Source organism: Lactuca saligna, chromosome 5, assembly GCF_052625555.1.
Source record: "Lactuca saligna cultivar CGN05327 chromosome 5, ASM5262555v1, whole genome shotgun sequence".
NCBI classification, from domain to species: Eukaryota; Viridiplantae; Streptophyta; class Magnoliopsida; order Asterales; family Asteraceae; genus Lactuca; species Lactuca saligna.
Genome location: NC_136421.1, coordinates 159,009,259 through 159,036,641, shown reverse-complemented (window position 1 = coordinate 159,036,641; position 27,383 = coordinate 159,009,259). Strand labels below are relative to the sequence as shown.

At 39.1% G+C, this 27,383-nt stretch overlaps 1 protein-coding gene across 1 annotated transcript; it reads right to left on the bottom strand.

Moving 5' to 3' along the window:
- Positions 1-2,011: 2,011 nt before the first annotated feature.
- On the bottom strand, positions 2,012-2,431 carry LOC145045890 (S-protein homolog 5-like). The gene has a single exon (XM_078994180.1). The coding sequence runs from the start codon at positions 2,429-2,431 to the stop codon at positions 2,012-2,014; it is 420 nt and encodes a 139-aa protein (XP_078850306.1).
- Between the last annotated feature and the right edge of the window lie 24,952 nt (positions 2,432-27,383).

Below are 27,383 nucleotides of genomic sequence, written 5' to 3'. Positions count from 1 at the left end.
TCAAATCTTTATCGTTGGTTTTCTATGTAGAGCCATACCAATCGAAGACCATAGTATTCTGAAACAATGCCATTGAAGTACAATTTTGACAAAACTCATTCTTTATGCGTATAAGGTTTTGGAATCAATTTAGGGCATGTTTGGGTTAGCCTTTTTTTAGCACAAAATTGTTTTTTTAAGAAAAATGCTTATTAACTTATGGCTTTTAGAAAAAGCTGATTTTAAAAAGATTTGGATAAGAAAAGTTGTTCTTAAAGAATAAAATAGTTATACAGCTAAAACGCTAGGATTTTTCAGTTTTTTGAAATCTTTACTTTTTCCTATCCAAATAGTTATTTTAAAAAAGTGGCTTTCAAATACACAAACACTTTTTTAGCTGATTAGCTTTTTGGAAACCTAAACAACTAATATGCTATTTTAACAAGTTATGCCAAACACCCACTTAGATGACTTGAGTCATCCATTCTCTGTTTTGGTTTAGTATATATGCACATTCTAAAATCGAACTTTATAAACCATATGACAACAATATATTTCTTTTAATCCTAATCATTCTGTAATGTTTACTCCTATTAGCTTTATCCTTTTATGTAATTACAGTCGATTACCAACAAGTGTATTTGTAGTTGAATAATTCACACATGATGTTATTAATAAAATGTCAATGTGTTGTGACTCATACATTTGTTTGACATGATGGTAGAACTGACATCCCTTTCTTGTTGGAGGTAATTGGATATGAACTGTTAGTAGTATTGTGTTGATAACCTTCTCTATGATATGGTGGCATCTAACTTTATATAACTATATGTGTCATGATGTTCAAGTGAGAAGCAAAAATGAATGCATCCAAATTGGTACTAGTGGGAAGCTTGAAAGAAGTTGATTTCAATATCCTCTCAACTGGGTATATATATATATATATATATATATATATATATATATATGTGTGTGTGTGTGTGTGTGTGTGTGTAAGGCTACGTCTGATTTTTTTAGATGCTTTATTGGATCTTAGTGTTGATGTATGTTAATATGTATAGGAATTTGTTTGGAAATCAAGTTGGGACTTTTTATTCATAAATGCAAAACTAGCAATCTATGAAATGAACAATAGATCTGTTTGTGTTGGAATTGCTATTGTTATTGTCATAAAATAATATAAAAAACTGATTACTGTACAAATGGACCTGATTATTTATCTAGAAACCAAGCATTAACGCTTGTATAAGAACCAGGTTTTGATCAAAAAGAATTCAGTTCTCTAGTTATTATATGACCCGGTTGCTTACGCAAAAGCGAGCCGTTGTAAACCTTAAGCAACCCAATTGTTTAGATGGGAACTTTGCTATTTTTATAATTAAACTGGGTTCTAAGAAAATTTTTATACAAGTCTCGCTGTCATAAAAACCCGGTTGCAATCCTGCTATATAATTGATTTAACCGGGTCCTTAGATTGATTTTTTAACTATTATCATAATTATGTAAATCATATAAATAACTAGTAATGTGTTTTCCAACATACATATAAAAATATATAAATTTAAAGGACTTAGTTGGGTTAAAAGTGACTTGGAAATCAATTTCATTTTTTCTGGTTTCAGGGTCCATCCGAGCTTGAACCCGTAACCGGTTCCAATTACCTATTTCCGGTTTCAAAAATGGTATCATACTCATTTTATCCGATCCGATACCAGGACACAAACCATAATCTATTCCCCATTATCGGTCCGACCGGTTTTCAGATCTTAAAATCCTTCAATTCTGGTTTCCGGTTCGGTTCCGGTTCCGGTTCAATAGTTCCACTTTCATCTCTAGTTTGTTTTACTATTCAAACTTTTGTTATAAAGTATTTGTGAAATTGCTTAAGTGTAACTAATAAAGCATCCTTGTAAACATTTGCGGATGTGCTACAGAAGAAATAAACACATACATAACATACTAATTTCATCCATAAATTTTTGATCATATATTATATAAAGCTACAATAAGAAAAAGATGACATATATTTGTTTTAGTTCCATCCTTTAATGAACTGCCCACCTCCACTTGGAATATTATTTACAAAAAACCCTTCAGGTTTTACAAACCAGTAACAATGTTCAGGATCCGCCTTCAAAATTAATTTGTCAGAAATGGCTTTGTTAAACAAATCTAAGCTCTGAAATTTTGAACCCCACCAGAAGTAAGCGTAAAAAAGAGTGTGACCGCCAACCTTTTCACAAAAAGACCAGGAGTAATTTCCTACATAAGGAATGGTATGGTTCCCAAGATCATCATCTCCTGATTTTATGTGAACAACAAGATTTTCACGGAGACCACTAATAACGCTAACATTCCATTTTGTAGTAAACGGACATGAAAATGCTATTGAAGCAATTGGGTATGTTAAAATGATAAAGGCAAAAAATTTATGAATTATAGCAGACCTCATGTTTCTGAAGAGTTTTCTATTTTTTCATGCACACAAGTTCCCTCTATGTATTGCTGAAGATTGCCTCAATGGAGTAACGGTTCTTGCTAATAGAAGTTACAAGTTGGAAGTTATTATGACAGTTACATAAGTTTCTTAACATTCATGGTAGAAAGATGGCATTGCCGTTACATTGAAAGGGTGTGTCGTTTCTATGAAGGGAAGTGATGAGTTCACCCTATAACTAGGTACTTACTCCTGATGTAATGTACTTATCTATGTTTATTACGTGATTAATAAAGACTTTTTTTGTTTCCCACAAGACTCTCTTTCCGTCATCATGTTTTCATTGTATTTCTAAAACATTTATGTGCATTTGAATCCTTAATTATCAATATCAATTACTTAATGAATGTATGTCATTTCTTTACCTACAACTTTACGTCTCTATTCAACAACAAGAAGCTAATACACATTGTTTTTTACAGGGAAACTTGAAGAAAGATCGATTGACATCTTTGGTGTAAACTTAATTTTGATCCATTTTGAGATTATATGTACGTAACTATGTAGAAAAATCTATTTTTTTTTTTTTTGGAAAAATTAACAATTGAAATCCAACCTTTGTAATAGAAACGCCCAAAAAAATCAGCTAATTTCATTATTTTAGCCATTTTAACATGTTCAACCGGTCATTGAGACGAAATTGTTAACTTTTCGAAACTAATTGGATTTTTCTATAGATGTTTTCAAATTTTATATATAATATATAAACGTATTTTGTATGTATTTTTTATGTATTTTAGTATACACTTACGTGTTTATATAGTTTTTTAATTTATTTTATATAGCTTTTTAACATTTTTTTGGTGTTTTTTGCTTTTACTTTTTTATATATGTTTTAAATGTATGTATTGGATTTTTTATGTATTTATATGAATTTTGAAGTATTTTTATATACTTTTACGTATTTTGGTATATTTTTCATGCATTTATGTATTATTATGTTATAATATAAACTTTTAAGTATTTTTTATGTACTTTTTGTTCGAATAGTGTCTAAGGCTGCAATTATAATAGGCAAGTATTTGATCCGGTTGTGCATAGTCTTTTTGGGTTGCCTTCACCATAGCAACTTGATGGATGATTTGTTAAAAGAGAGTAAATATTATAAGGAATAATATATGATTATTTGATTAATATAAGTCATAGATTAATTGGAATTAATTTGGTGACTTAAAGAGATTAATTAAATAAAAGGGTATAAACTGTCAATTGTTTGATAGTTACACTTTAGACTATAAATCCTTATCCTAGATAGGATGGACGATTTCTAGGGCTTGGATAAGCCAAAAATCGTCCATAGGGTTATCCATGGAATGGATTTGGATAGCCTTAAGAGAAGATTATCCAATTAGGGTTTAGGTTGAAACCCTTAAGGAGTCTACAAGTATAAATAGACCCTAGGGGTGAGGGAATTCGACACACCATCTAAAGTAGAGATACTCTGGCCGAATTCCTCCCCTCTCCTCTCTCCTAAATCATCTTGCTTGCTATTGCTGTTTGTAAGCCATTAGAGGAGTGACATTTGTGACTCTAGAAGCTCCAAGACAACAAGATCAACAAGGAATACAAAGGTATGATTCTAGATCCATTTCAATGTTGTTATTTAACCTAATTAGCCATTAGAAGTCTTGGATTCAAAGCATGTTTAATTAGAAAGCCTAGATCCGAGCATTAGGGTTTTGCAAGCGCACATAGGAAAGTTCTTATGGCTAAAACCCATCAGTGGTATCAGAGCCTAGCTTGGTTTTCTTTAAATTGTTGCTTGATTAACTAAAACAAACCTGCAAAATTCGATTTTTGGGTTTATGAGTCACTGACTCGGCGAGTCCCAAGGTGGACTCGGCGAGCAGGCTTGATTCGGCGAGTCCCCTTGTGTACTCGGCGAGTCTGGGCGTCAGGATTAGGCAAAACCGGGATTTTTTCATGTTTATCTTATGGAAACTTACCTTAATCATATTAGATCAACCCTAATCCGAATTTTTGATATATATGACTATTATCTTGATCTAATTAAAGATATTTATCATCTAATAAAATATTTAATTTCCTTATATGATAATTGATAAATTATTTTGATAATTATCTTAAAAGAAATCTTGGATAAATCAAATAAAGATAATTAGGATATTAATTGTTAATTGGAATTATTTGTTATTTGATCCTCCATGTTTTAAATGTTTAAAACCTACCCTAAAGTTTTGAAATTTATATTTGTGATTAAAAGTTTTAATTTAGACAACTTAAATTTCAAACCCTAGATTTTAAAAAGTTTTAAAATACGACCCTATACTAATATGATATTACTAGAATAATATATATATGTATAACTAAATGCTAGTCTTACCGTTAGTAGGCCTCATTCACGAAGCCAATCTATAAGGTGGGTATAAGGTTGTGGCCTATAAAATGGTGCTTAATGGGCGTACACTCACACCCACCGCTTGCTTGATTGGTGGAGGGTCGTTAGCCGAACGGGTAGGATAGGGCAACCTCATCCTCTCATTAAAAGTATAATAAGAAATACAAAGTAACTACACGTTTTAAAAATTTCCCAATCTTAGTTACTTTAGGAAAAGTGAATTGATGCAATCCCATGAAATTACACTTTGCACCTTGCTAAGAAGTTAGTGGAGCGTGTGTGGTTTACCGGCACACTAATTAGTTCTAAGTGAAGGTGGCAAAGGGTGATTCATTGTTCATCATAGTTAGATGGAGCGTGTGTGGTTTACCGGCACATCGAATAGGTGATCGTTACAATGAAGGCACCATGTGAATTTGCATGGTAATTCACACCCGCTTTGTGATCCTCGGCATCCCAGTCACAAACAAGAGGGGCATATTGAGATTTAAACATGCCATTGAATAGTTCAATGAATCTCATCTGAACCTAGGAATTCTCAAAAACACTTAGGACTAATAGTTTAAGTTTTTTAATGGAGAATTAGTGAATCGTCATTCACTTACCTTCAATTTATTTGCATGTTAGATTACGGCATCCCTTTTCTAGTATGTAAATGTTATTGTTGGATCCTAGCCCTAATTTTTCTTATTGGGTGATAATTAGGGATTCTTATTCTAATCCATCTTTGTCCTTTTCTAATTGAAGATGTCGAACGCAAACAACGCTGCTGCTAGTTCATTCACGTTGATGAGCCTTTGCCAAAAGGTCACCTTCGATGGAACGAACTTTAGCGAATGGATAAGATACATTCGCACCATTGCTCTCTATGAGGATAAAGAGTATGTCCTCGATGAGAAGCTCGAGAAAATCAACCCCGAAGTTGCTACTCCTGAAGAAATCACCACCTTTGAAACTCATGAGCGAGATGCAATGAAGGTACATTGCATCATGATCGCCACCATGAACTCCGAATTCCAAAAGTCCTACAAGGACATGTATCCATACGAGATGCATCAAGACTTGTTCGAGAGATATCACCAAAACGCGAGACAAGAGCGTTATGAGATTTTCACTAACATGATTTCCACTAAGATGGGTCATGGAGAATCTCTTACCGTGCACCTGCAAAAGATGCAAAGGTATGTCGATCGCCTTCGCAAGTTAAATGTTGACTTCGGCGAAGACTTGGTGATCGACATGGTGCTTCACTCTTTGCCTCCAATGTACAACCAATTTAGGATGACCTACCACATGAACAAAGAGGAGGTCACCCTAAGCAAACTCCAAGGTCTCTTGAGGGTCGCTGAGAGCAACTTCAAGGACAAGTCTGTTGCACCTACTCCCAATCTGTCCGCTGCTCCTATCTTGGCTATTGGTCAAGGGAAAGGAAAGAAGAGGAAAGGTTCATCGAATAACTATCGCAAGGTGAAAGCCCGAGATGGTGCCTCTTCTAGTGGGACCAAAGTTGATCCCTCTAAGCCCTGCTCCAACCCAAAGGAGGCAGAGTGCCACCAATGCCACAAGATAGGACATTGGAAGAGAAGCTGCCCGGATTACCTGCAAGCGATCAAAGAAGGAAAGATCAAGCCATCTTTTGCAGGTATATACACAATCAAATCTAACGATTCTAATCATGCTATTTCTTGGGTTCTTGATACCGGTTGTGGTTATCACATTTGTTCTAATGTGCAGGGACTAAGAAGAAGTAAGGATGTAGAGCAAGGAAGGATCAATCTAATCATGGGGAACAGAAGATCGTCGCCTGTTACCAAGATTGGAGTGTATTCTTTAGTGCTTAGGAATAATCTGTGTTTAGATTTGAACAATTGTTGCTATTCGCCAGAAATGGCTAGAAACATCATTTCATTTCATCGTTTATATAGACAAGGATTTAGATTTTCTTTTAATAATGAGAATGGTTCTATTTTGGCTTATCTAAATGGTGTCTTTTACTTTGAAGCTATACCATGTAATGGAATATATGAAACTGTTATGATTGTTGATAACTTAGGAAATGATGTTTTGAATATTGATTCTTCCACTAGTATGGATAAAGCATCCTTGTGGCATTGTCGTCTTGGACATGTCAAAAAGAAATGCATAGCACAACTCCAAAAGGATGGAGTGTTGGAGTCATTCGACCTTAGGGAAGATGACACATGCGAGTCTTGTTTACTTGGAAAGATGACTAAGTCACCCTTCACGAGTACTTGTGAAAGGGGTGAGGGGCTATTGGACCTAATACATACCGATGTATGTGGACCCTTTAGATCAACCACGAAGGATGGGAACTGCTTCTATGTGACTTTTACCGATGACTATAGTAGATATGGGTATATCTACTTAATCAAGAAAAAGTCAGACACCTTTGAAAAGTTCAAAGAGTTCAAGAATGAAGTGGAGAATCAATTGGGCAGGAAAATCAAGATGCTTCGATCCGATCGAGGAGGAGAGTACCTAACTCTTGAATCCCACGATTATCCCAAGGAGTGTGGAATAGTTTCGCAATTGATGCCTCCTAGGACACCGCATTTGAAAGGTGTGGCAGAAAGGCGTAATCGAACCTTATTGGATATGGTTCACTCTATCATGAGTCGTGCTTCACTACCTATCTTCTTTTGGGGGTATGCCTTAGAGACTGCTGCCCATATCCTTAACCGAGTCCCTACTAAGAAGGTTACCAAAACACCTCACGAGATGTGGACAGGGAAAGCTCCCTCGTTGGCACATAACAAGGTTTGGGGTTGCGAGGGTTTCGTAAGACGAGATACTCACGACAAGCTTGAATCTCGAAGTGAGCGTTGTATTTTCATCGGCTACCCGCAAACTTCCTTTGGATATCTCCTCTATAGACCAAAAGACAATGTTGTCTTTGTTGCGAGGAGAGGAGTTTTCCAAGAGCGAGAACTCATAAGCCAAGGAGACAGTGGGAGGCAAATCGAACTTGAAGAGATTCAAGAGTCGATAGATGAAGGAACCTCTACCGCTGGCATTCAACCCGAGGAGGAAACTCCGGTTGAACCGATTGACGAATCCTTACCTCTTAGACATTCCGATAGAGTTAGAGTTCATCCCCAGTTTTATGGTTTTCATATTACTACCGAAGGGGACACGTATATTAGTGATGGTACACTAGTAAATCTTGATGAACCTAATAGCTATAAGGAAGCCATGGCAGGCCCGGAGTCTGCGAAATGGAAAGAGGCAATGGATAGCGAGATCCAATCCATGTACGATAACCAAGTTTGGAATTTGGTTGAGTATGTTCCCGAATGTAAGACCGTTGGGTGCAAATGGATCTTCGAAAAGAAGACCGACGTGGATGGGAACGTACACACATATAAAGCGCGATTGGTCGCGAAGGGCTTTACTCAAACTCCTGGAGTTGACTATGATGAGACCTTCTCACCAGTTGCGAAGATTAAATCTATTAGAGTGATGCTAGCAATTGCCGCATTTCATGATTATGAGATTTGGCAAATGGATGTCAAGACTGCTTTCCTTAACGGAAAGTTGGCTGAGGATGTTTACATGGCTCAGCCAGAGGGGTTTGTGGATCCGAAGCATCCAAATAGAGTGTGTAAGCTTGAGAAGTCCATTTATGGACTTAAGCAAGCGTCTCGCAGATGGAATCTTTGCTTCGATGAGAAAGTCAAAGAGTTTGGATTTGTACGAAGCAAAGACGAATCTTGTGTATATGTCAAAGCCAGTGGGAGTATAGTAAGCTTCCTCGTTCTATATGTCGATGACATATTACTCATAGGAAACGACATTCCGACTCTGCAGGAGGTTAAGTCATGGCTCGGGAAGTGTTTCGCTATAAAGGACCTCGGAGAGGCTTCTTACATTTTGGGAATAAGGATAGTAAGAAAAAGAAGTAAGAGACTAATTGGACTTAGTCAGAATACTTACTTAGAGAAGGTACTAAAACGTTTTAGTATGGAAAACTCAAAGAAGGGAGAACTACCGATACAAGGAAATGCCAAGTTGAGTAAGACTCAAAGTCCGAGTACCGAAGCTGAGATAGCAGAAATGAGCCGAGTACCATACGCTTCCGCAGTTGGCTCAATCATGTACGCTATGACTTGTACTCGCCCTGATGTAGCCTTCGCTTTGAGCATGGTTAGCAGATATCAAGGGAACCCTAGCAAAGCACATTGGATTGCGGTGAAGAACATCCTTAAGTACCTTCGGAGGACGAAAGAATGGTTCTTAGTCCTTGGAGGGAGTGATGACTTGAATGTGCGAGGGTATAGTGATGCCAGCTTTCAGACCGAAAGGGACAACTACCGTTCGCAGTCGGGCTGGGTCTTTACCCTAAATGGAGGAGCAGTGACATGGAAGAGTTCCAAGCAGGAAACCGTAGCTGATTCAACGTGCGAATCAGAGTACATCGCAGCGAGCGAAGCATCGAAGGAGGCAATATGGCTAAAGAACTTCATTGGTGATCTTGGAGTTGTGCCGGCCATAAAGGAGCCCATGGAGATTTTCTGTGATAACGAAGGTGCGGTTGCCTTGACCAAGGAACCAAGGGATCATGGTAGATCTCGACATATCGACAGAAAATATCACTTCATTAGACATCGTGTAGAAGAAGGACAACTCATAGTGAAGAGGACATCATCAGAAGATAACCCACCAGATCCGCTTACGAAGGGACTGAGTAGGGTTAAGCACTTGCAGCATGCTAGGAGTATTGGGCTGAAGGATGATATTAGTATAGATTAGATAGTATTAGAAATGTATAATAGATAAATGTAATTAACATTTGATGATTAAATAAAGGAGTTCTAAGTAAAGTTACTATCATATGTTGATTGTTTAACTATTGTTTCACTTTGCATGTTTTGACTTCCAGAATAATTAAGGTTATTAAGAATAATAGAAATTGTTCAAATGGTCCACAATCGTTCATATGTTGGGAGTAGATATGAATGAAGATTGTCATGAATTGGTGTGTAGATTGTCTAAATGGTGTTAGACATAGCAAGGGTTGCTGCAATGTTCATGAGTGCTTATGAACTGGTTTTGAGCATTGGAACAAACCCGCGCTTGCTGGAATCACCTTATGGAATATGATATAAAAGGTGATCGCAAGACGATAATATCATATAGTCTTAAAACCTAGATATATGGTTTATTATTTGTTAATTGATTGTACATTGATAATGCGAAAACGCATCAGTAACTTGGTGTTACAAAACGCATTGTTGTGTATAGTTGGTTAATGAATAAGTAAATGCATATAAGTCGAAGTTTATCTGTAAATTTTATCCTAAGAGGGTAGAAGAGATATCTTGGCCACTCGATGATTTGATTTGACTTATGTGCCGGGCCCGGTCAGAACTAAATTGATGTGTTCGATTAAGTTCTATGACAAATAAATCAGAGATCGAGAAATCTAAATGCTTGACTAACCATTCCATAGGATTGTCAGCATGATATCTAACAGAGGACTGTAAGATCCCTTATCTAAAGGACAAGATTGATTAGATCAGAGTTGACAGCGTCGTTGAGAGCTACAATTGCAAACCGAAATGTACTTGTATAGTTACTAGACTTATCCAAGTGGGAGACTGTTGGAATAGTGTCTAAGGCTGCAACTATAATAGGCAAGTATTTGATCCGGTTGTGCATAGTCCTTTTGGGTTGCCTTCACCATAGCAACTTGATGGATGATTTGTTAAAAGAGAGTAAATATTATAAGGAATAATATATGGTTATTTGATTAATATAAGTCATAGATTAATTGGAATTAATTTGGTAACTTAAAGAGATTAATTAAATAAAAGGGTATAAACTGTCAATTGTTTGATAGTTACACTTTAGACTATAAATCCTTATCCTAGATAGGATGGACGATTTCTAGGGCTTGGATAAGCCAAAAATCGTCCATAGGGTTATCTATGGAATGGATTTGGATAGCCTTAAGAGAAGATTATCCAATTAGGGTTTAGGTTGTAACCCTTAAGGAGTCTACAAGTATAAATAGACCCTAGGGGTGAGGGAATTCGACACACCATCTAAAGTAGAGATACTCTGGCCGAATTCCTCCCCTCTCCTCTCTCCTAAATCATCTTGCTTGCTATTGGTGTTTGTAAGCCATTAGAGGAGTGACATTTGTGACTCTAAAAGCTCCAAGACAACAAGATCAACAAGGAATTCCAAGGTATGATTCTAGATCCATTTCAATGTTGTTATTTAACCTAATTAGCCATTAGAAGTCTTGGATTCAAAGCATGTTTAATTAGAAAGCCTAGATCCGAGCATTAGGGTTTTGCATTCGCACATAGGAAAGTTCTTATGGCTAAAACCCATCACTTTTATGTATTTTGGTACGCTTTTCACGTATTTATATGAACTTTTAAGTATTTTTAGATACTTTTATGTATTTTGGTATGCTTTTCATGTATTTACATGAATTTTTAAATAATGCAGCTCCATCAGAATGTAAAAGCTACATAAAAGAACTTTTTTTTATCTTTCCTACAATAAATTCCAATTATACACTACAAGAATTGTCCCATGTGTCGAGGACATAACTCGTCGCTACAAATACAGTTATGCCGACGATAAGTTGTCAGAGTTCACCAACTTTGGTTGTCAAATATTGGTATCTATGCCGAGGACTTGCTGACGCTGGAATGTGAAGTATTTACATGGTTTTACAAAACCTATGCCAATGAATATTTTCCATAAATTATAGTTTCCATTTATTTATATTCGTTGGTCTAGAAAAATAGAAACGATGTTGTTTTTTGGGAAACAATCCTGATGACAAGTCGTCGACATAGAACATGGCAATTCCCGTGCACTCTATCCCGATTAGTCGTCGACAAAAAAAATTAATCATTTTTTTTGTTTGCGAGAAATATAATACGACGTGGTTTTCTTTAACCCTATATTAATGAAATGTCTTTGGCATTGGTTTTAACCTTAAAAGGAGGATCATTCAAGTTCATCTACAACACCGCACACAACAATCTTTCTCTCTCAATCACTCAACGGCGATCGATGCCGACGACCACACAACTTTAGTTCTAGACTACTGCTCATTTTTTTATTTCAGTCTTTTTCTGGTTGGTTTTTAAGATTTGGTATTGTAACAGCCCGGATTTCCAGGTATCTTTTATTCATATATTTTTGGTGTTTTGTGAGGGGACTCGGCGAGTTGGAGCTCAAACTCGCCGAGTAGGATCGCGGTTCTGGACGCGGGTTCGCGCCTGGACTCGGCGAGTCCAAGGAATGGACTCGGCGAGTCCACGCTGTTTAATGAAACCCTAATTTCTCGGTCCTCAACCCTATTTAAAGGACCTTATGGCCCTTCATTGCGGCTACCTTGACCTTGAGAGCACCAAAGCAGCTAAGGGTTCCTGTGAGTGAGATAAGAGGCCATTCTTCACCAATTTTGTGTGTATTTGCAAGAAAGGAAGGGGAAAGTCAAGCTAGAAGAGTTAGGGAGCTTGGATCTACTTCCATTTCGCCAGGGGAAACTTCTTGATGTATCATTCAGAGCTTATTTCCGTATTTTTGTTGATATCGTCAAATCTAGGGTTTCTTCTTGCCTTGTTTGCTTTGTAATTGAAGTGTGAGAGGTCCCATGGGGATATGGTACCTAGATTTGGACCTTAGCAGGTCCAGAAAGTCCCTAATGCTATGCTTTATGTCCTTCCTTTTTGGGTTAGAGACTAGGGTTGCCATCTTAGAGGTCATTTCTCCAAAAAGAGCCTTGTAGGTGTGGCATGGTAGCCAAGACTATGACTTTACGTGAAGAATGAGATTAGGAGGGCTAGATCTATGAGTGAATGGAGCGGATCTGACCTCAGAAGTGAGATTGAGTTGATGCATGGGATGGACTCGCCGAGTCTGAAGAACAGACTCGGCGAGTAGCATGAAGATTGTCCTTAACCACTCATTGAGTGGTCCTGCCGAGTTATGGTTGACTCAATGAGTCATGGAAAGTTAGAGACGGTTGACAGGTGGACCGAGTCGAGCTGGAACTCGCCGAGTTGTTCTTGAGACTCGGCGAGTTGAGTCGTAGTGGCCCCGCGATTCATGCCAGGTGGAACTCATCGAGTCAGGGGAGTACTCGACGTGTCAAAAGAGAATCCTAGAGAGTTGGTGAAAACCTTTAGACTCGCCGAGTCGCTCTAGTGCACTCGCCGAGTCTGGTCAAAGTTGACCGTTGACCATTGACCAGTGTTGACTTGATAGGGGTACTCAACCTTAGTGGTAAAAGTATTAATTAGAGATATATGATGTTATAGGAGGATTATAGCATGGGGGATCGAGCACGAGTGATTTCCAGGATTCGCGAGTTATCAAGATATACGAGGTGAGTCTTCTCACTATACTTTACCTTGAGTAGGTCACCAGAGTTATGTGACAGAGTATTTGTATGCTATGTTTGTTATGTATTGTGTTGCATTACTTCTATGTGATTTATGCTGTGCATGTTTACCGAGCTAGAACCGGAAGGTTCACAGAGTTAGAACCAGAGGGTTCAGAGAGTCTGGGTGCACGGACCAAAAGAGTTATAGCCTCGAGTGGCTAATATGTGTTTTGTGTGGTATTTTGGGGAACTCACTAAGCTTTTTGCTTACAGTGTTAGTGTTGTTTGTTTCAGGTACTAGTGATGACCGTGGGAGGGCGCCGACTTGATCTGTACACACGCACAGGATTTTTATGAAATATGATCTTGCGATTTTGTATTTACTTGAATTGGATAATTAAAATATGGTTGTTTTATGAATATTAAATGAATTATGTTTTATGAAAATTTGAAAATTTTGTTTTGAAATTTACGGTGTTACAATTTGGTATCAGAGCCTTGGTTTGAGGGATTCGGGTACACCTTCGGGAGTATTTGCACTCAAACTGAGGATTTGGATCAAAAAAAAATTGAACTTTTCTAAGAGTAAAAGATTTTTATCGAAATTCAAGGAAGAAACGTGTGTACGATCAGTCAGCGCCCGAACGGTGATTTCCCAGAATACCCTTATGTTATATGTTTATGATGTATTCTCTTGCTAGAGTAGGCTAGGTACTCTTATTAGGACTAGAGTGCCCTGATTTGTGATGCCTTAGCCTAGGGAGATTTGAGCTGCTATGAGATGCTTGAGAGCGAATAGGTAGCAACGAGGACCTTATGAGAGATCTGTTAGAGTGTGATAGAGTACTTGGAATTTGGGATTTGAAGAGGAGGATTTGGGGTGTGTACTGAGACGGTGTGGACAGTAGTATTGGGCCCGTACTACTGAAAGCACCGGGGCGGTGCACGGTCCAAACAAGAATCTTCAGAATACCAAGACTCAAGGAGGGATGGGTTGTCGAGTGTGTGTATGCTCGAGCGGATTCTAATTTATCATATGTTGTATTTAAGAGGTTGATCATGGTGAGGACACGTCATATGCCGGAGGGTGTCGGGGCTAGTGATGAGGAGATCCGACAGATCATTCATGAGGAGGTGGCTGCGGTCATCAGGGCAAAGATACTGGAGATGTTCAGGTCTATTAAGACTACGCTGATTGAGACCTTCGACGAGCATTATGCCGCTCTTTCTGAGGCTGTGGTTGCGGCGGCCACTGCGGCTATTGCTGCTGCTAGGCCGCAGGGTGGTGATGCGTTGCTGTTCCGGGAGTTCAGCAACACGAAACCACCGGAGTTTGATGGGACCCGGGACCCGATGGCGGCTATGAGATGGATTTCTGACATAGAGGGGTGTTTCTTCACTTGCTCATCTCCTGAGCATTTGAGAGTATGGTTCACGCTGAACCAGCTTCGCTTCGGAGCGAAGGACTGGTGGAAGTTTGTCAGAGCACACTTTTCGCCTGCTGAGCTTGCGGTAGTGACCTGGGAGAGGTTCACTGCCATGTTCTGAGATGAGTACGTTCCCCAGGTGGAGAGGGAGCGTTTGGCCCAGGAGTTTCTGACCCTCAAGCAGGGCACGGAGTCTGTTACGGTGATCAGCAGGATGTTTCACGAGAGGGCGATGTTCTGCCCTGAGCACGTGTCCACTGAGCAGGCACGTATGAGTCGAAATTTGAGTATTTTGAGACGGGACATTCGGGAGTTCGTGTCAAACTCCTCATACCGGAGATTTGCTGAGCTTCAGGCAAATTCCCGGAAGAGGGAGATCGAGCTAGAGACCCAGGCTAGGGAGGAGGCTGAGTCTCATGGGAGGGATCGGCGATCGGCACAATTCCAGCCGGCAGCCAAGCGGGCCAAGCCCGCTGATCCCAAATCAGGGAGCCAGAAGGGCAGCACTTGTGGAAAGTGCGGAAAGGGTCATGATGGAGTGTGTAGAGCGGGATCTTGCTACAAATGTGGCAAGGAGGGGCATATGGCCAAGGACTGCCCCAAGGGGTTTGTAGTATGTTTTCACTGCAACCAGACCGGACACCGGAAGGCGGAGTGTCCGCAGTTGCGGGGATCAGCTGAGGGAGCACCTCAGGGATCTGCCCCTGCCGCCATCAGAGCTACTGGGAGTGGGCCAATGAAGGTCGAGGCACCGAGGGCACATGGGAGAGCATTTCAGTTGACCGCGGAGGAGGTCCGCGCAGCGCCCGATGTCGTGGCTGGTATGTATTCTTTCGTGTATTTATTATAATGTTGAAATATTATGCTTATATCATGTTATGCGTAGGTACTTTTCTTGTGAATTCTGTACCTGCCTTAGTATTATTTGACTCGGGTGCGAGTCGGTCCTTTGTATCTTTGGCTTTTAGTCAGCACTTCAGCGTTAGTCGCGAGGCACTGAGTCGGCCTCTGAGACTTTCCATAGCTGACGAGAAGGCGATATATGCCACGGAGGTGATCCGTGGGTGCATACTCGAGATTTTCAGTGTTGAGTTCCCGATCGATTTGGCTCTTATTGCCATGGGGGATGTTTGTGTCATCTTGGGCATGGACTGGTTGAGCAAGTTCGGTGCGGTTATCGACTGCGAGTGACAGCTAGTGACCATACGAGACCCTAGTGTGGGAGTTCTTACAGTATACGGCGAGGGTACCCGTTCTGGGTCAGCATTTTGTTCGGCCGCTAGGATGAGACATTGTTTACAGTAGGGCTGTAAGGGTTTTGTGGCGTACGTGTCAGATATGCGGGTTGATTCCAGGAGGCCGAGGTCGATGGAGGAGGTTCCTATAGTGTGTGAGTTCCCAGATGTCTTTCCACAGGAGTTGTCGGGGGTGCCTCCCGTGAGGCAAGTAGAGTTCGGTATTGATTTGGTCCCGGGGGCCGCGCCTATCGCTAAGGTGCCTTATCGTCTTGCACCTCCAGAGATGCAAGAGCTATCCTCGCAGCTTCAGGAACTGCTGGGGAAAGGGTTTATTCGGCCAAGTAGCTCACAGTGGGGCACGCCCATTCTGTTTGTAAAGAAGAAGGATGGTTCACACCGGATGTGTATTGATTACTGGGAGTGGAACAAGCTGACGTTCAAGAACTATTACCCGTTGCCAAGGATCGACGACTTGTTCAACCAGTTGCAGGGAGCATCTTGGTTCTCCAAGATCGATTTGAGGTCTGGATACCATCAGGTGAGGGTACAAGATGAGGACGTCCAGAAGACAGCGTTTAGGACGCGTTATGGGCATTATGAGTTTGTGGTGATGCCTTTCAGGCTTACCAATGTTCCGGCAGTGTTCATGGATCTCATGAACCGGGTATGCAAGCCGATGTTGGATCGGTCGGTGATCGTATTTATTGATGACATTTTTCCTATATTCGAGATCTAGGGAGCAGCATGAGGAGCATTTGAGAGAGGTTCTCAGAGTTCTGAGGTCGGAGAGGCTTTATGCCAAATTCTCCAAGTGTGATTTCTGGTTACGGGAGGTCCAGTTCTTAGGAGATCTAGTTAACCAGCAAGGGATATTGGTCGATCCGGCCAAGGTTGAGGCGGTAATGAGTTGGGAAGTACCGAGATCACCCTCCGAAATCAGGAGTTTCCTAGGGTTGGCAGGGTATTATCGGAGGTTTATTAAGGATTTCTCCTAGATCGCAGTGCCACTCACCAGATTGACCCGGAAGGGTGTTGCTTTTTCATGGGGCCCCGAGCAGCAGGCCTCCTTTGAGACACTTCGCCAAAGGTTGTGCGAAGCCCCGGTCTTAGCTCTCCCGGAAGGGATGGAGGACTTTGTGGTATACTGTGATGCATAGATTCTGGAGTTGGGAGCGGTGCTGATGCAGAGGGGGCATGTGATAGCGTATGCATTGAGGCAGCTGAAGCCTCATGAGACGAGATATCCCACCCATGATCTAGAGTTGGGGGCAGTGGTGTTCGCCCTCAAGATTTGGCGTCACTAACTGTATGGGGTTCGGTGTACGATTTACACGGACCATTAGAGCTTGAAGTATTTGATGGATCAGCCCAACCTAAATATGCATCAGAGAAGGTGGTTGGATGTGGTCAAGGATTATGATTGTGAGATCCTGTACCACCCAGGAAAGGCTAATGTGGTAGCCGATGCATTGAGCCGCAGGGCGGAGAGCATCCCGCTGCGGGAGGTATGTTTGAGATTGACCGTGATAGCTCTAGTGTTGGATTCCATTCGTGGGGCACAGGCTGAGGCTGTGCAACCTGAGATGCAGAAGAGGGAACGGATTGTTGGTTTGGTTTCAGAGTTTGTTACCGATGGTCGGGGGCTTATGACATTTCAGGGGCGTATCTGGGTGCCGTTTGTGGGAGGAACGCGTACCATTTTGATGCAAGAGGCTCATCGGTCGAAATTTTCGATCCATCCGGGGGCCACTAAGATGTATTTGGATCTGAGAAAGGAGTATTGGTGGCCCTGTATGAAGAGGGATGTTGCGTGGTTTGTTGAGAGGTGCTTGACCTGCCGTAGGGTTAAAGTCGAGCACTAGAGGTCGCATGGTAAGTTATAGCCATTAGAGGTTCCCAAATGGAAGTGGGAACAGATCACTATGGATTTCATCACCAAATTGCCAAGGACTGTCAGGGGAGTTGATGCAATTTGGGTGATTGTGGACAGGTTGACAAAAAGCGCTCACTTCCTTGACATCAGTGAGAGTTCTTCAGCGGAGAAATTGGCGGAGGTGTATGTGAGGGAAGTGGTATCTCGGCATGGGGTGCTGATCTCGATTGTTTCAGACCGTGATGTGTGTTTCACTTCCAGGTTCTGGAAGAAGTTTCATGAGGAGTTGAGTACTAGACTGCATTTTAGTACCGCATATCATCCCCAAACAGACGGTTAGAGTGAGCGGACAATTCAGACGCTCGAGGACATGCTCCGGGCATGTGTGTTGGATTGCGGGGGTACCTGGGATGCATATTTACCCTTGGCAGAGTTTTCCTACAACAACAACCATCATTCGAGCATTGGTATGCCACCCTTTGAGCTGTTTTATGGGAGGAGGTTACGGACCCCCATTTGTTGGGGAGAGGTTGGACAGACGGTGATGGGCAGTACAGAGATAGTGCTTCAGACAACAGAGCAGATCCAGCAGGTCAGACAGAGGTTGTTGACCGCTCAAAGCTGACAGAAGAGTTATGCAGACAGACGCCGGTTCGAGCTTGAGTTTCAGGTCGGCGACCTTGTACTCCTGAAGGTCTCTCCTTGGAAAGGAGTGATTCGATTCAGGAAGAGGGGCAAGTTGGGGCCCCGATATATTGGTCCTTTCTGTATGATCGCGAGGGTAGGCCAGGTAGCCTATCGTTTGGATTTTCCAACAGAGTTGGGGCAGATTCATAACAGTTTTCATGTATCGTAGCTGAGGAAGTGTATAGCCGACGAATCGGGAGTGGTTCCATTAGAAGATATTCAGGTAGATGCGACCCTGAATTATGTCGAAAGACCAGTGGCCATCAGAGATCGGAAGATCAAGGTTTTGAGGAACAAGGAGGTACCCCTGGTGTTGGTTTAGTGGCAGCATCGGAAGGGATCAGACATGACCTGGGAGTCGGAGTGTGAGATGCGTGAGCAGCATCCGGAGCTATTTGTAGAACGAGACTTCGAGGGTGAAGTCTAGTTCTAGTGGGGGAGAATTGTAATAGCCTGGATTTCCTGGTATCTTTTATTCATATATTTTTGGTGTTTTGTGAGGGGACTCGGTGAGTTGGAGCTCAACCTTGCCGAGTAGGGTCGCGGTTCTGTACGTGGGTTTGCGCCTGGACTCGGCGAGTCCAAGGAATGGACTCGGCGAGTCCGCGCTGTTTAATGAAACCCTAATTTCCCGGTCGTAAGCCCTATTTAAAGGACCTTATGGCCCTTCATTGCGGCTACCTTGACCTTGAGAGCACCAAAGCAACTAAGGGTTCCTGTGAGTGAGATAAGAGGCCATTGTTCACCAAATATGTGTGTATTTGCAAGAAAGGAAGCGTAAAGTCAAGTTAGAAGAGTTGGGGAGCTTGGATCTACTTCCATTTTGCTAGGGGAAGCTTCTTGAGGTATCATTCAGAGCTTATTTCCGGATTTTTTTTGATATGGTCAAATCTAGGGTTGCTTCTTGCCTTGTTTTCTTTGTAATTGAAGTGTGAGAGGTCCCATGGGGATATGGTACCTAGATCTGGACCTTAGTAGGTCCAGAAAGTCCCTAATGTTATGATTTATGTCCTTCCTTTTTGGGTTGGAGACTAGGGTTTCCATCTTAGAGGTCATTTCTCCAAAAAGAGCCTTGTAGGTGTTGCATGGTAGCCAAGACTGTGACTTTACATGATGAATGAGCTTAGGAGGGACAGATCTATGAGTGGATGGAGCGGATCTGACCTCAGAAGCGAGATTGAGTTGATGCATGGCATAGACTCGCCGAGTCTGAAGAACAGACTAGGTGAGTAGCATGAAGATTTTCCTTAACCGCTCAGTGAGTGGTACTGCCAAGTTATGGATGACTCAGTGAGTCATGGAGATTTAGAGAGGGTTGACAGGTGGACCGAGTCGAGCTGGAACTCACCGAGTTGGTCTTGAGACTCTACGAGTTGAGTCGTGGTGGCCCCGCGATTCATGCCAGGTGGAACTCGTCGAGTCAGGGGAGTACTCAACATGTCAAAACAGAATCCTAGAGAGTTGGTGAAAATGTTTAGACTCGCCGAGTCGCTCTAGTGCACTCGCCGAGTCCGGTCAAAGTTGATCATTGACCGTTAACCAGAGTTGACCAGTGTTGACTTGATAGGGGTAGTCAACCTTAGTGGCAAAAGTATTAATTAGAATATATGATGTTATAGGAGGATTATAGCTCGGGGGATCGAGCACGAGTGATTTCCAGGATTCGCGAGTTATCGAGATATACGAGGTGAGTCTTCTCACAGTACTTTACCTTGAGTAGGTCACCAGAGTTATGTGACAGAGTATTTGAATGCTATGTATGTTATCTATTGTGCTGCATTACTTCTATGTGATTTATGATGTGCATGTTTACAGAGTTAGAACCGGAAGGTTCACAGAGTTAGAACCTGAGGGTTCACAGAGTCTTGGTGCACGGACCCACAGAGTTATAGCCTCGAGTGGCTAATATGTGTTTTGTGTGGTATTTTGGGGAACTCATTAAGCATTGTGATTACAGTGTTAGTGTTGTTTGTTTCAGGTACTAGTGATGATCGTGGGAAGGCACCGACTTGATCTGTACACACGCACGGGATTTTTATGAAATGTGATCTTGGGATTTTGTATTTACTTATATTGGATAATTAAAATATGGTTGTTTTATGAATATTAAATGAATTATGTTTTATGAAAATTTGAAAAATTTGTTTTGAAATTTACAGTGTTACAGGGTAAATGATTTTTGGCCTTTTCTTTGCTTCTCAATAAGGCTGTCACCGGAAGAAGTAAGGTTGTGTCACCGAAAGAACATCAACAATGACGATCTCCTTCTGCCCAGTCTCCTTTACCCCAACAAAGGGTAAGGTTTTTGATTTCACAAGTTTTTTCTTATTTGGGTTTTTTCTGTTGACCATGGGTCACCATTGGAGGACTACACTTGCTAGCCACCACCATAATCTAGGTACCATAGTAGGAAGAACACGTATTGTTTCTAGGTTTCGTTTTCCTTTTGTCTCCAATTTAGTGATGTTTTTATGTATTTAGAATCTCTTATTAGGTAATTGTTACGTTGAGTTGCTGTTTTCGATGTATGAAACGTATAATATGTATTATTGTCTTAATTATTGAGGTTTACTATTTTGAGTTCAAATAAGATGAAGTGATAAAGTGATGAAGAACATGTATTGTTTCTAACTTTTGTTTTCGTTTTGTCTTCGATTTACTGATCTGTTTAAAAGAAAACCAGACATTGATAAATTACTGTGTATACAAAATGGATAAATATTAATATATGTGTGGGACGGAAAAAGAATACATCGTCTTGATTTTTGACATCCCGCCATTAAAATTTGGTATCCTGTCTATCAATTTTCGATATTTCGATATCCCGCCACTTGACCCCATATACTATTTAAGTATTTCGGAACTACCTTTTGCGATCACACCCAGTAAAAGCTTAGGAAGTTAGAGACCACCAAAACCCTAATAATCTGAAACATTGTGAATTCAAAGCTTTATCATTGGTATTCTAACTAGAGCCATACCAATCGAAGACCGTAGTATTCTGAAACAATGCCATTAAGGTATAATTTCGACCGAAACTCATTCTTTATGCGTATAAGGTTTTGGAATCTATATAGGGCATGTTTGGGTTAGCTTTTTTAGGACAAAAGTGCATTTTAAGAAAAGTGCTTATTAGCTTATGGCTTTTAGCAAAATCTGATTTAAAAAAGTGTTTAGATAAGAAAAGCTGTTTTTAAAGAATAAAATAGTTATAAAGCTAAAAAGCTAGGATTTTTCAGCTTTACTTCTTCCTATCCAAAAAGTTGTTTTAAAAAGTGTTGTTCAAATACACAAACACTTATTTTAGATTATTCGCTTTTTGAAAACCTAAAAAACTAATAAGCTATTTTAAAATGTTATACCAAACACCCACTTAGATTACTTGAATCATCGATTCTCTATTTTCGTTTAATATATATGCACATTCTAGTTTAGATTTCATTATTGGGTGATGGTTGTTGGTGTTTCCTATACATTCATCTATAAAGAAGGGCAAAACAGATAATTTTTGGTGCAAAAGCCTAAATCATATGACAATTTGAAGACCTAATAGAACTACTAACTTGCTTTAAACTCTCTAGATATGCCAACCAGAGTTTCTCTACAAGCCTTTACTCTAAAATCAAAATTTATAAGTCAAATGACAACAATATATTTTTTCAAATCCTAATCATTATGTAATGTTTACTCCTATTAGCTTTATCCTTTTATGAAATTACAGTCGATTACCAACAAGTATATTTGTATTTGAATAATTAACACATGATGTTATTAATAAAATGACAATGTGTTGTGATTCTTAGATTTGTATGACATGATGGTAGAACTGACATCCCTTTCTTGTTGGAGGTAATTCTATATGAAGCGTTATTAGTATTGTGTTGATAACCCTCTCTGTGATATTGTGGCATCTAACTTTATATAACTATATGTGTCATGATGTTTAAGTGAGTAGCAAAAATGAATGCATCCAAATTAGTACAAGTGGAAAGCTTGAAAGAAGTTGATTTCAAAATCCTCTCAACTAGGTATATATATAAGACAATGTCTCATTTTTTAGGTGCTTTATTGGATCCTAGTGTTGATGTATGTTAATATGTATAGGAATTTGTTTTGAAATCAAGCTGGGACTTTTTATTCATAAATGCAAAACTAGCAATCTAACAAATGAGGAATAGATCTATTTGTGTTGGAATTGCTATTGTTATTTTCATAAAATAATATAAAAAACTGATTATTGTACAAATGGATCCAAATTATTTATCTAGAAACCTGGCTTTAAGCCATGCATTAACGCTTGCATAAGAACCAGGTTTTGATCAAAAAGAATTCAGTTCTCTAGTTATTATATGACCCGATTGCTTATGCAAAATCGAGCCATTATAAACGTTATACAACCCGATTGTTTAGGTGGGAATTGTGCTGTTTTTATAACCGAACTGGGTAATAAGAAAATTTTCATATAAGTCTTGCTGGCATAAAAACCCGGTTGCAAACCTGGTTATATAATTGATTTAACCTGGTCCTTTGATTGATTTTTTAAGTATGATAATAATTATGTACATTGTATAAATAGCTAATAATGTGTTTTCCCATATATATATATATATATATATATATATATATATATATATATATATATATTTAAAGGAATTGAACTATTTAATGCCTTAGTTAGGCTAAAAGTCACTTGCAAATCAATTTCATTTTTTCTAGTTTCAGGGTCCATCCGAGCCTGAACCCGAAACCAGTTCCAATTACCTATTTCTGGTTTCTAAAATGGTACCATACTCATTTTATCCGATCCGATACCCGGAACCAAACCATAACATGTTCCCGATTATCGGTCCGGCCGGTTTTCGGGTCTTAAAATCCTTCGGGGTCCGGTTCCGGTTCAATAGGTCCACTTTCATCTCTTGTTTGTTTTACTATTCAAACATTTGTTATAAATTATTTGTGACCATGTAGTTACGAAGGCCCACGTTGGGTATAGCATGAACTATATAATAGTGTGTATGTAGTTCAGGTGTAATTTATTCTTCTTATGTTTAGAGAGTTAGACATCTATGGTGCCTTACTTAAAGTTTGATAACAAATGGGAATGATTATGTTCCTTGTCTTGTCTCCAACATGACGTCTGAAAAAAAGAACATATTGATATACTTACCTTATGCATGAACTGTAGCTTTGAGCTCTTGGAATTGGATGTTGATAGATGACATCTCTTTTTGTGTTCCTACGAGCAGTAGTCTGTTTCTAGACGTCAATTACGATTTATGCAAATCCATAGTGAATCTTGTCCAGGTGGGAAATTGTTGGATTAGTGTTCTAAAGAATCATTATTGAGTGACATTTATAATAATATATGATCATATAGGGTCACAAGTTAATCAAGTTGGCACATATTTAATATTTATTTATTAATAGTAGCAATACTAAATATAATCAACTCTTGTATTTAATTATAGAAAATTATTATTTGGTGACAATATTATGTTAGAATGTCAGAACTATTTATTATATCATATAGTATGATATAATAAGCATGTATAAGTCTTTGGGAACTTTGGATACCATTAGACATATACACGTTGCTAGTAATTTAATTAAATAGTCAACACAATTTTTCCTCTTCTATTGACCCATGTAACCATAGATTTGAGAGGAATGGAAGGTTGTTTGCCAATCTCCCTATTACATACACCTTAATTGTAAGAAACCACAATTTTTCATTAAATGAAGGTATGTGCATTAAGTATAACATGTGAGTATATAAGGATGTTTTACACTTTCATTATTGTTACTACTCTTGCCCACATAAAACAAAGAAATCCAAGATCACTCTCCTCTCTCTCTCTCTCTCTCTCTTATCTTGCTATTTTAATCTAGTTGTAAACATTTGGTGTACATAAGTGTTTCTCCTTTAGTTCTTAGTTGAATTAAGCACTTCAAGGCTAACGAAATTAGTAATACAAGAAAGGAACTTGCATTCCATTATTCCTTATTCTTGGTGGTGTATACTTGTAGAGAAGAACAAACTCCTTGTTCTTGTCGTCTACTTCAACTCCCTAAATCTAAATGGGATCAAAGTTTCAAAAGGTTATCATTTAAAAACACCGTATGATTGTTTTAATATAATTCTAACCTTTATAATTGTATCGTTGATTGGTTTGTTTTTAAATGGTCTGTGATAAACTATTTATTTTATATGTATTTTATAAATGCATCTGTTGCGTTTTTTGTGAAAAACACTTTATTTTATGTATCAATATCCATGTAAACAAGTTTTGTAAATCTGAAGGTTCGTAGATCATATAGAAGTAAGTTATAGTGAAGAACAAAGGATTACCACAAAATGGTTTTTCACTATGAAAATGTTCGCACTAAGAGAAGAGATGCACAAATCCATTCACAAAGACGATCACCAAGATATGTTAGGGTTTTACACTAATATAATGATTATATACTAATCTAACATAGAGAATCACTTAAATTATAGGATTTATGCTAATCTAAATATGTAAATTGATCTTTACCTCCATGATATCAGATCAGTTATGTAAAATATAATATAATACGGGAATTACATACAACATAAATACAATTGCAGAAAAGATCACACATTGATGTTGGAGTTCTAGACCTTGCACTAATGTTGTCGCTAGTGCCGATGATGATGGACATCATATGTTTGTTCTTGATCATCAGATAAGAAGACTTGACCTTACGATCTTCCCCTATCTGATGATTTCAAAACTTAGGTCTAAAAAACTTACTTCCAGCTAAATCTCTGCATAAGACGAGGAATCCCTCCCCGTAGAAGTAGAAGCAACATGGATCTCCCTCTTTAAAGGTATCTTAAAAAAGTTACGGAACAATATAGACAAGTGTTAAAGCAAGATTCAACATTTTACCCACTTTTTTGCATCAACAACTAGTGAAGAGTATCACCGACTTTTTTAGAGTTATCCACAATGTGTATGACGTTTAATATCAACCACATCAGCTTCAAATTTGCAAAGACGCTTCCTCGACGCTTACTCCAAGTTTATTAATAGTTTAAGCTAAGATAGCATTGTTTTTTGGAAGTTGAAAGGACTTTACTCCCCCTGAAAGATAGTAACAGTTTGAGGAGAGATGATTTGAGAAATTAGAGTAACAACTTGTCGTGGAGGAGATAATTGGACTTCTATATAAGTTTGAATTGGAGATGACTGTGAAATTGTAGTATTAACTTAAGGTTGAGTTTGTTCATGCTTTAGTTTAGCAACTTGAGCTGCAACTTGAGCTGAAGCATCAACCATGATAGTATCGGTGCCAACGTCAGTTGAAGAGATGGATTCCTCTTCATTTTCTAAATCTTTATCTTCTTCCATTTGATCATCATCCTTCTCATTTTCATCAACTTAGTTTTTAGTATCTAACAAACGAACTTCCTATTAATCGACATCATTGTGAGCGTACTCTATCCACAAAATCATCCTTGGAGATAATTAAGCATCTCCATCAACAAGATCAACGTTGATAATTTTATGGAGAGGTCAGGGAAAGGTATGAATGCTCCTTGATTAACATTGTATCACATACCAGCGTAAGCCATAAATAAACCAAGTTAACGAGGATATGGCACATATGTTTGAAGCTTGTTGCCACTGATGCACTCAATTAGTAGATTAACGAAAAGTCGAGTGAAATCCAAATCCTTGATTCGATCCATGGCATATAGAATGCATTGATCGAAAAACTCAGCTCATCCAAACTACCAATTGTGTGGCCAATACATTTTGGGTCCAAGTGCTCCACGTAGTTGTCATTTTATGAACTAGTGGACTGAATGGAGCTATGATCTGACATCCAATTCCTCTGGGTAGATCAAAATCTCTCTTTTAATACAAAGGGCTCAAAATGATGCACAAGTGTTACATGAACGAGATCTAACATAGAAGAGCTCAAAGGTGTAATCTTTCTATCACAAAAAGCTTGCAAATCTGGAAGTGATATTGGATCCACAAGCTCAATCAACATCTTCAAGGATTTCTTCTTCTTCTTTTTCACATTAAGACACCAAAATCTCTTTGTCAAACTCAAAACTCACCCAATCACTCTAGGGTTTTTTTCTAGCATAAGGAGAGGTGCAGGCTAGCTAAGCATGAACAAATTAGGCTATAATGAGGTTTAGATAGGATGCAAACACTAAAAATTAGGGTTTGTCTTAGACTCACCTACGCCATGCATATTCCACGTATGCCCTGCCTACATGGTTAAGTCATGCAACCAGATTATGGCCAGTACGCTAAGCGTACCTAATGAGTACTCGCTGCGTACTAACCAAGGGTCCAAATTGAAAGGATTTTGCATTAAGTACCAATAGGGTAACTTACCAAAACTTGGATGTTACCTAAGCCCACATTCAATAACTAACATATTACCCTATTATATTACACTATTTTGACTTTAAATTTTAGTTTTTGAAAAAAAAAAAAAAAAAAAAAAAAAAGGTTATAAGAGCCTATTATTATATCTCAGTTTTATAAACCATTGAAAGCACAATTCGTTAATGGAAAAAAGGTAAAGTTAGAATCCTATCTATATCAAGAAAACCCACAAAAAAAGCGACGCGGGACGAAGCCCACAGTTTTTTACCGGATAGCATTAAAACTAAAAAGAAAGTTGAATAACATTGTTTAAAAGAAAATCAGACATTGATATATTACCATGTATAAAAAATGGATAAATATTAATATATGTGTGGGATGGAAAAAGAAGACATTGTCTTAATTTTTGACATCTCGCCATTAAAATTTGGTATCCCATTTATCAATTTTCGATATTTCGATATCCCACCACTTTACCCCATATACTATTTTAGTATTTCGGAGCTACCTTTTGCGATCACTCCCGTAAAAGCTTAGGAAGTTAGAGAACACAAAAACCCTTATAATATGAAAC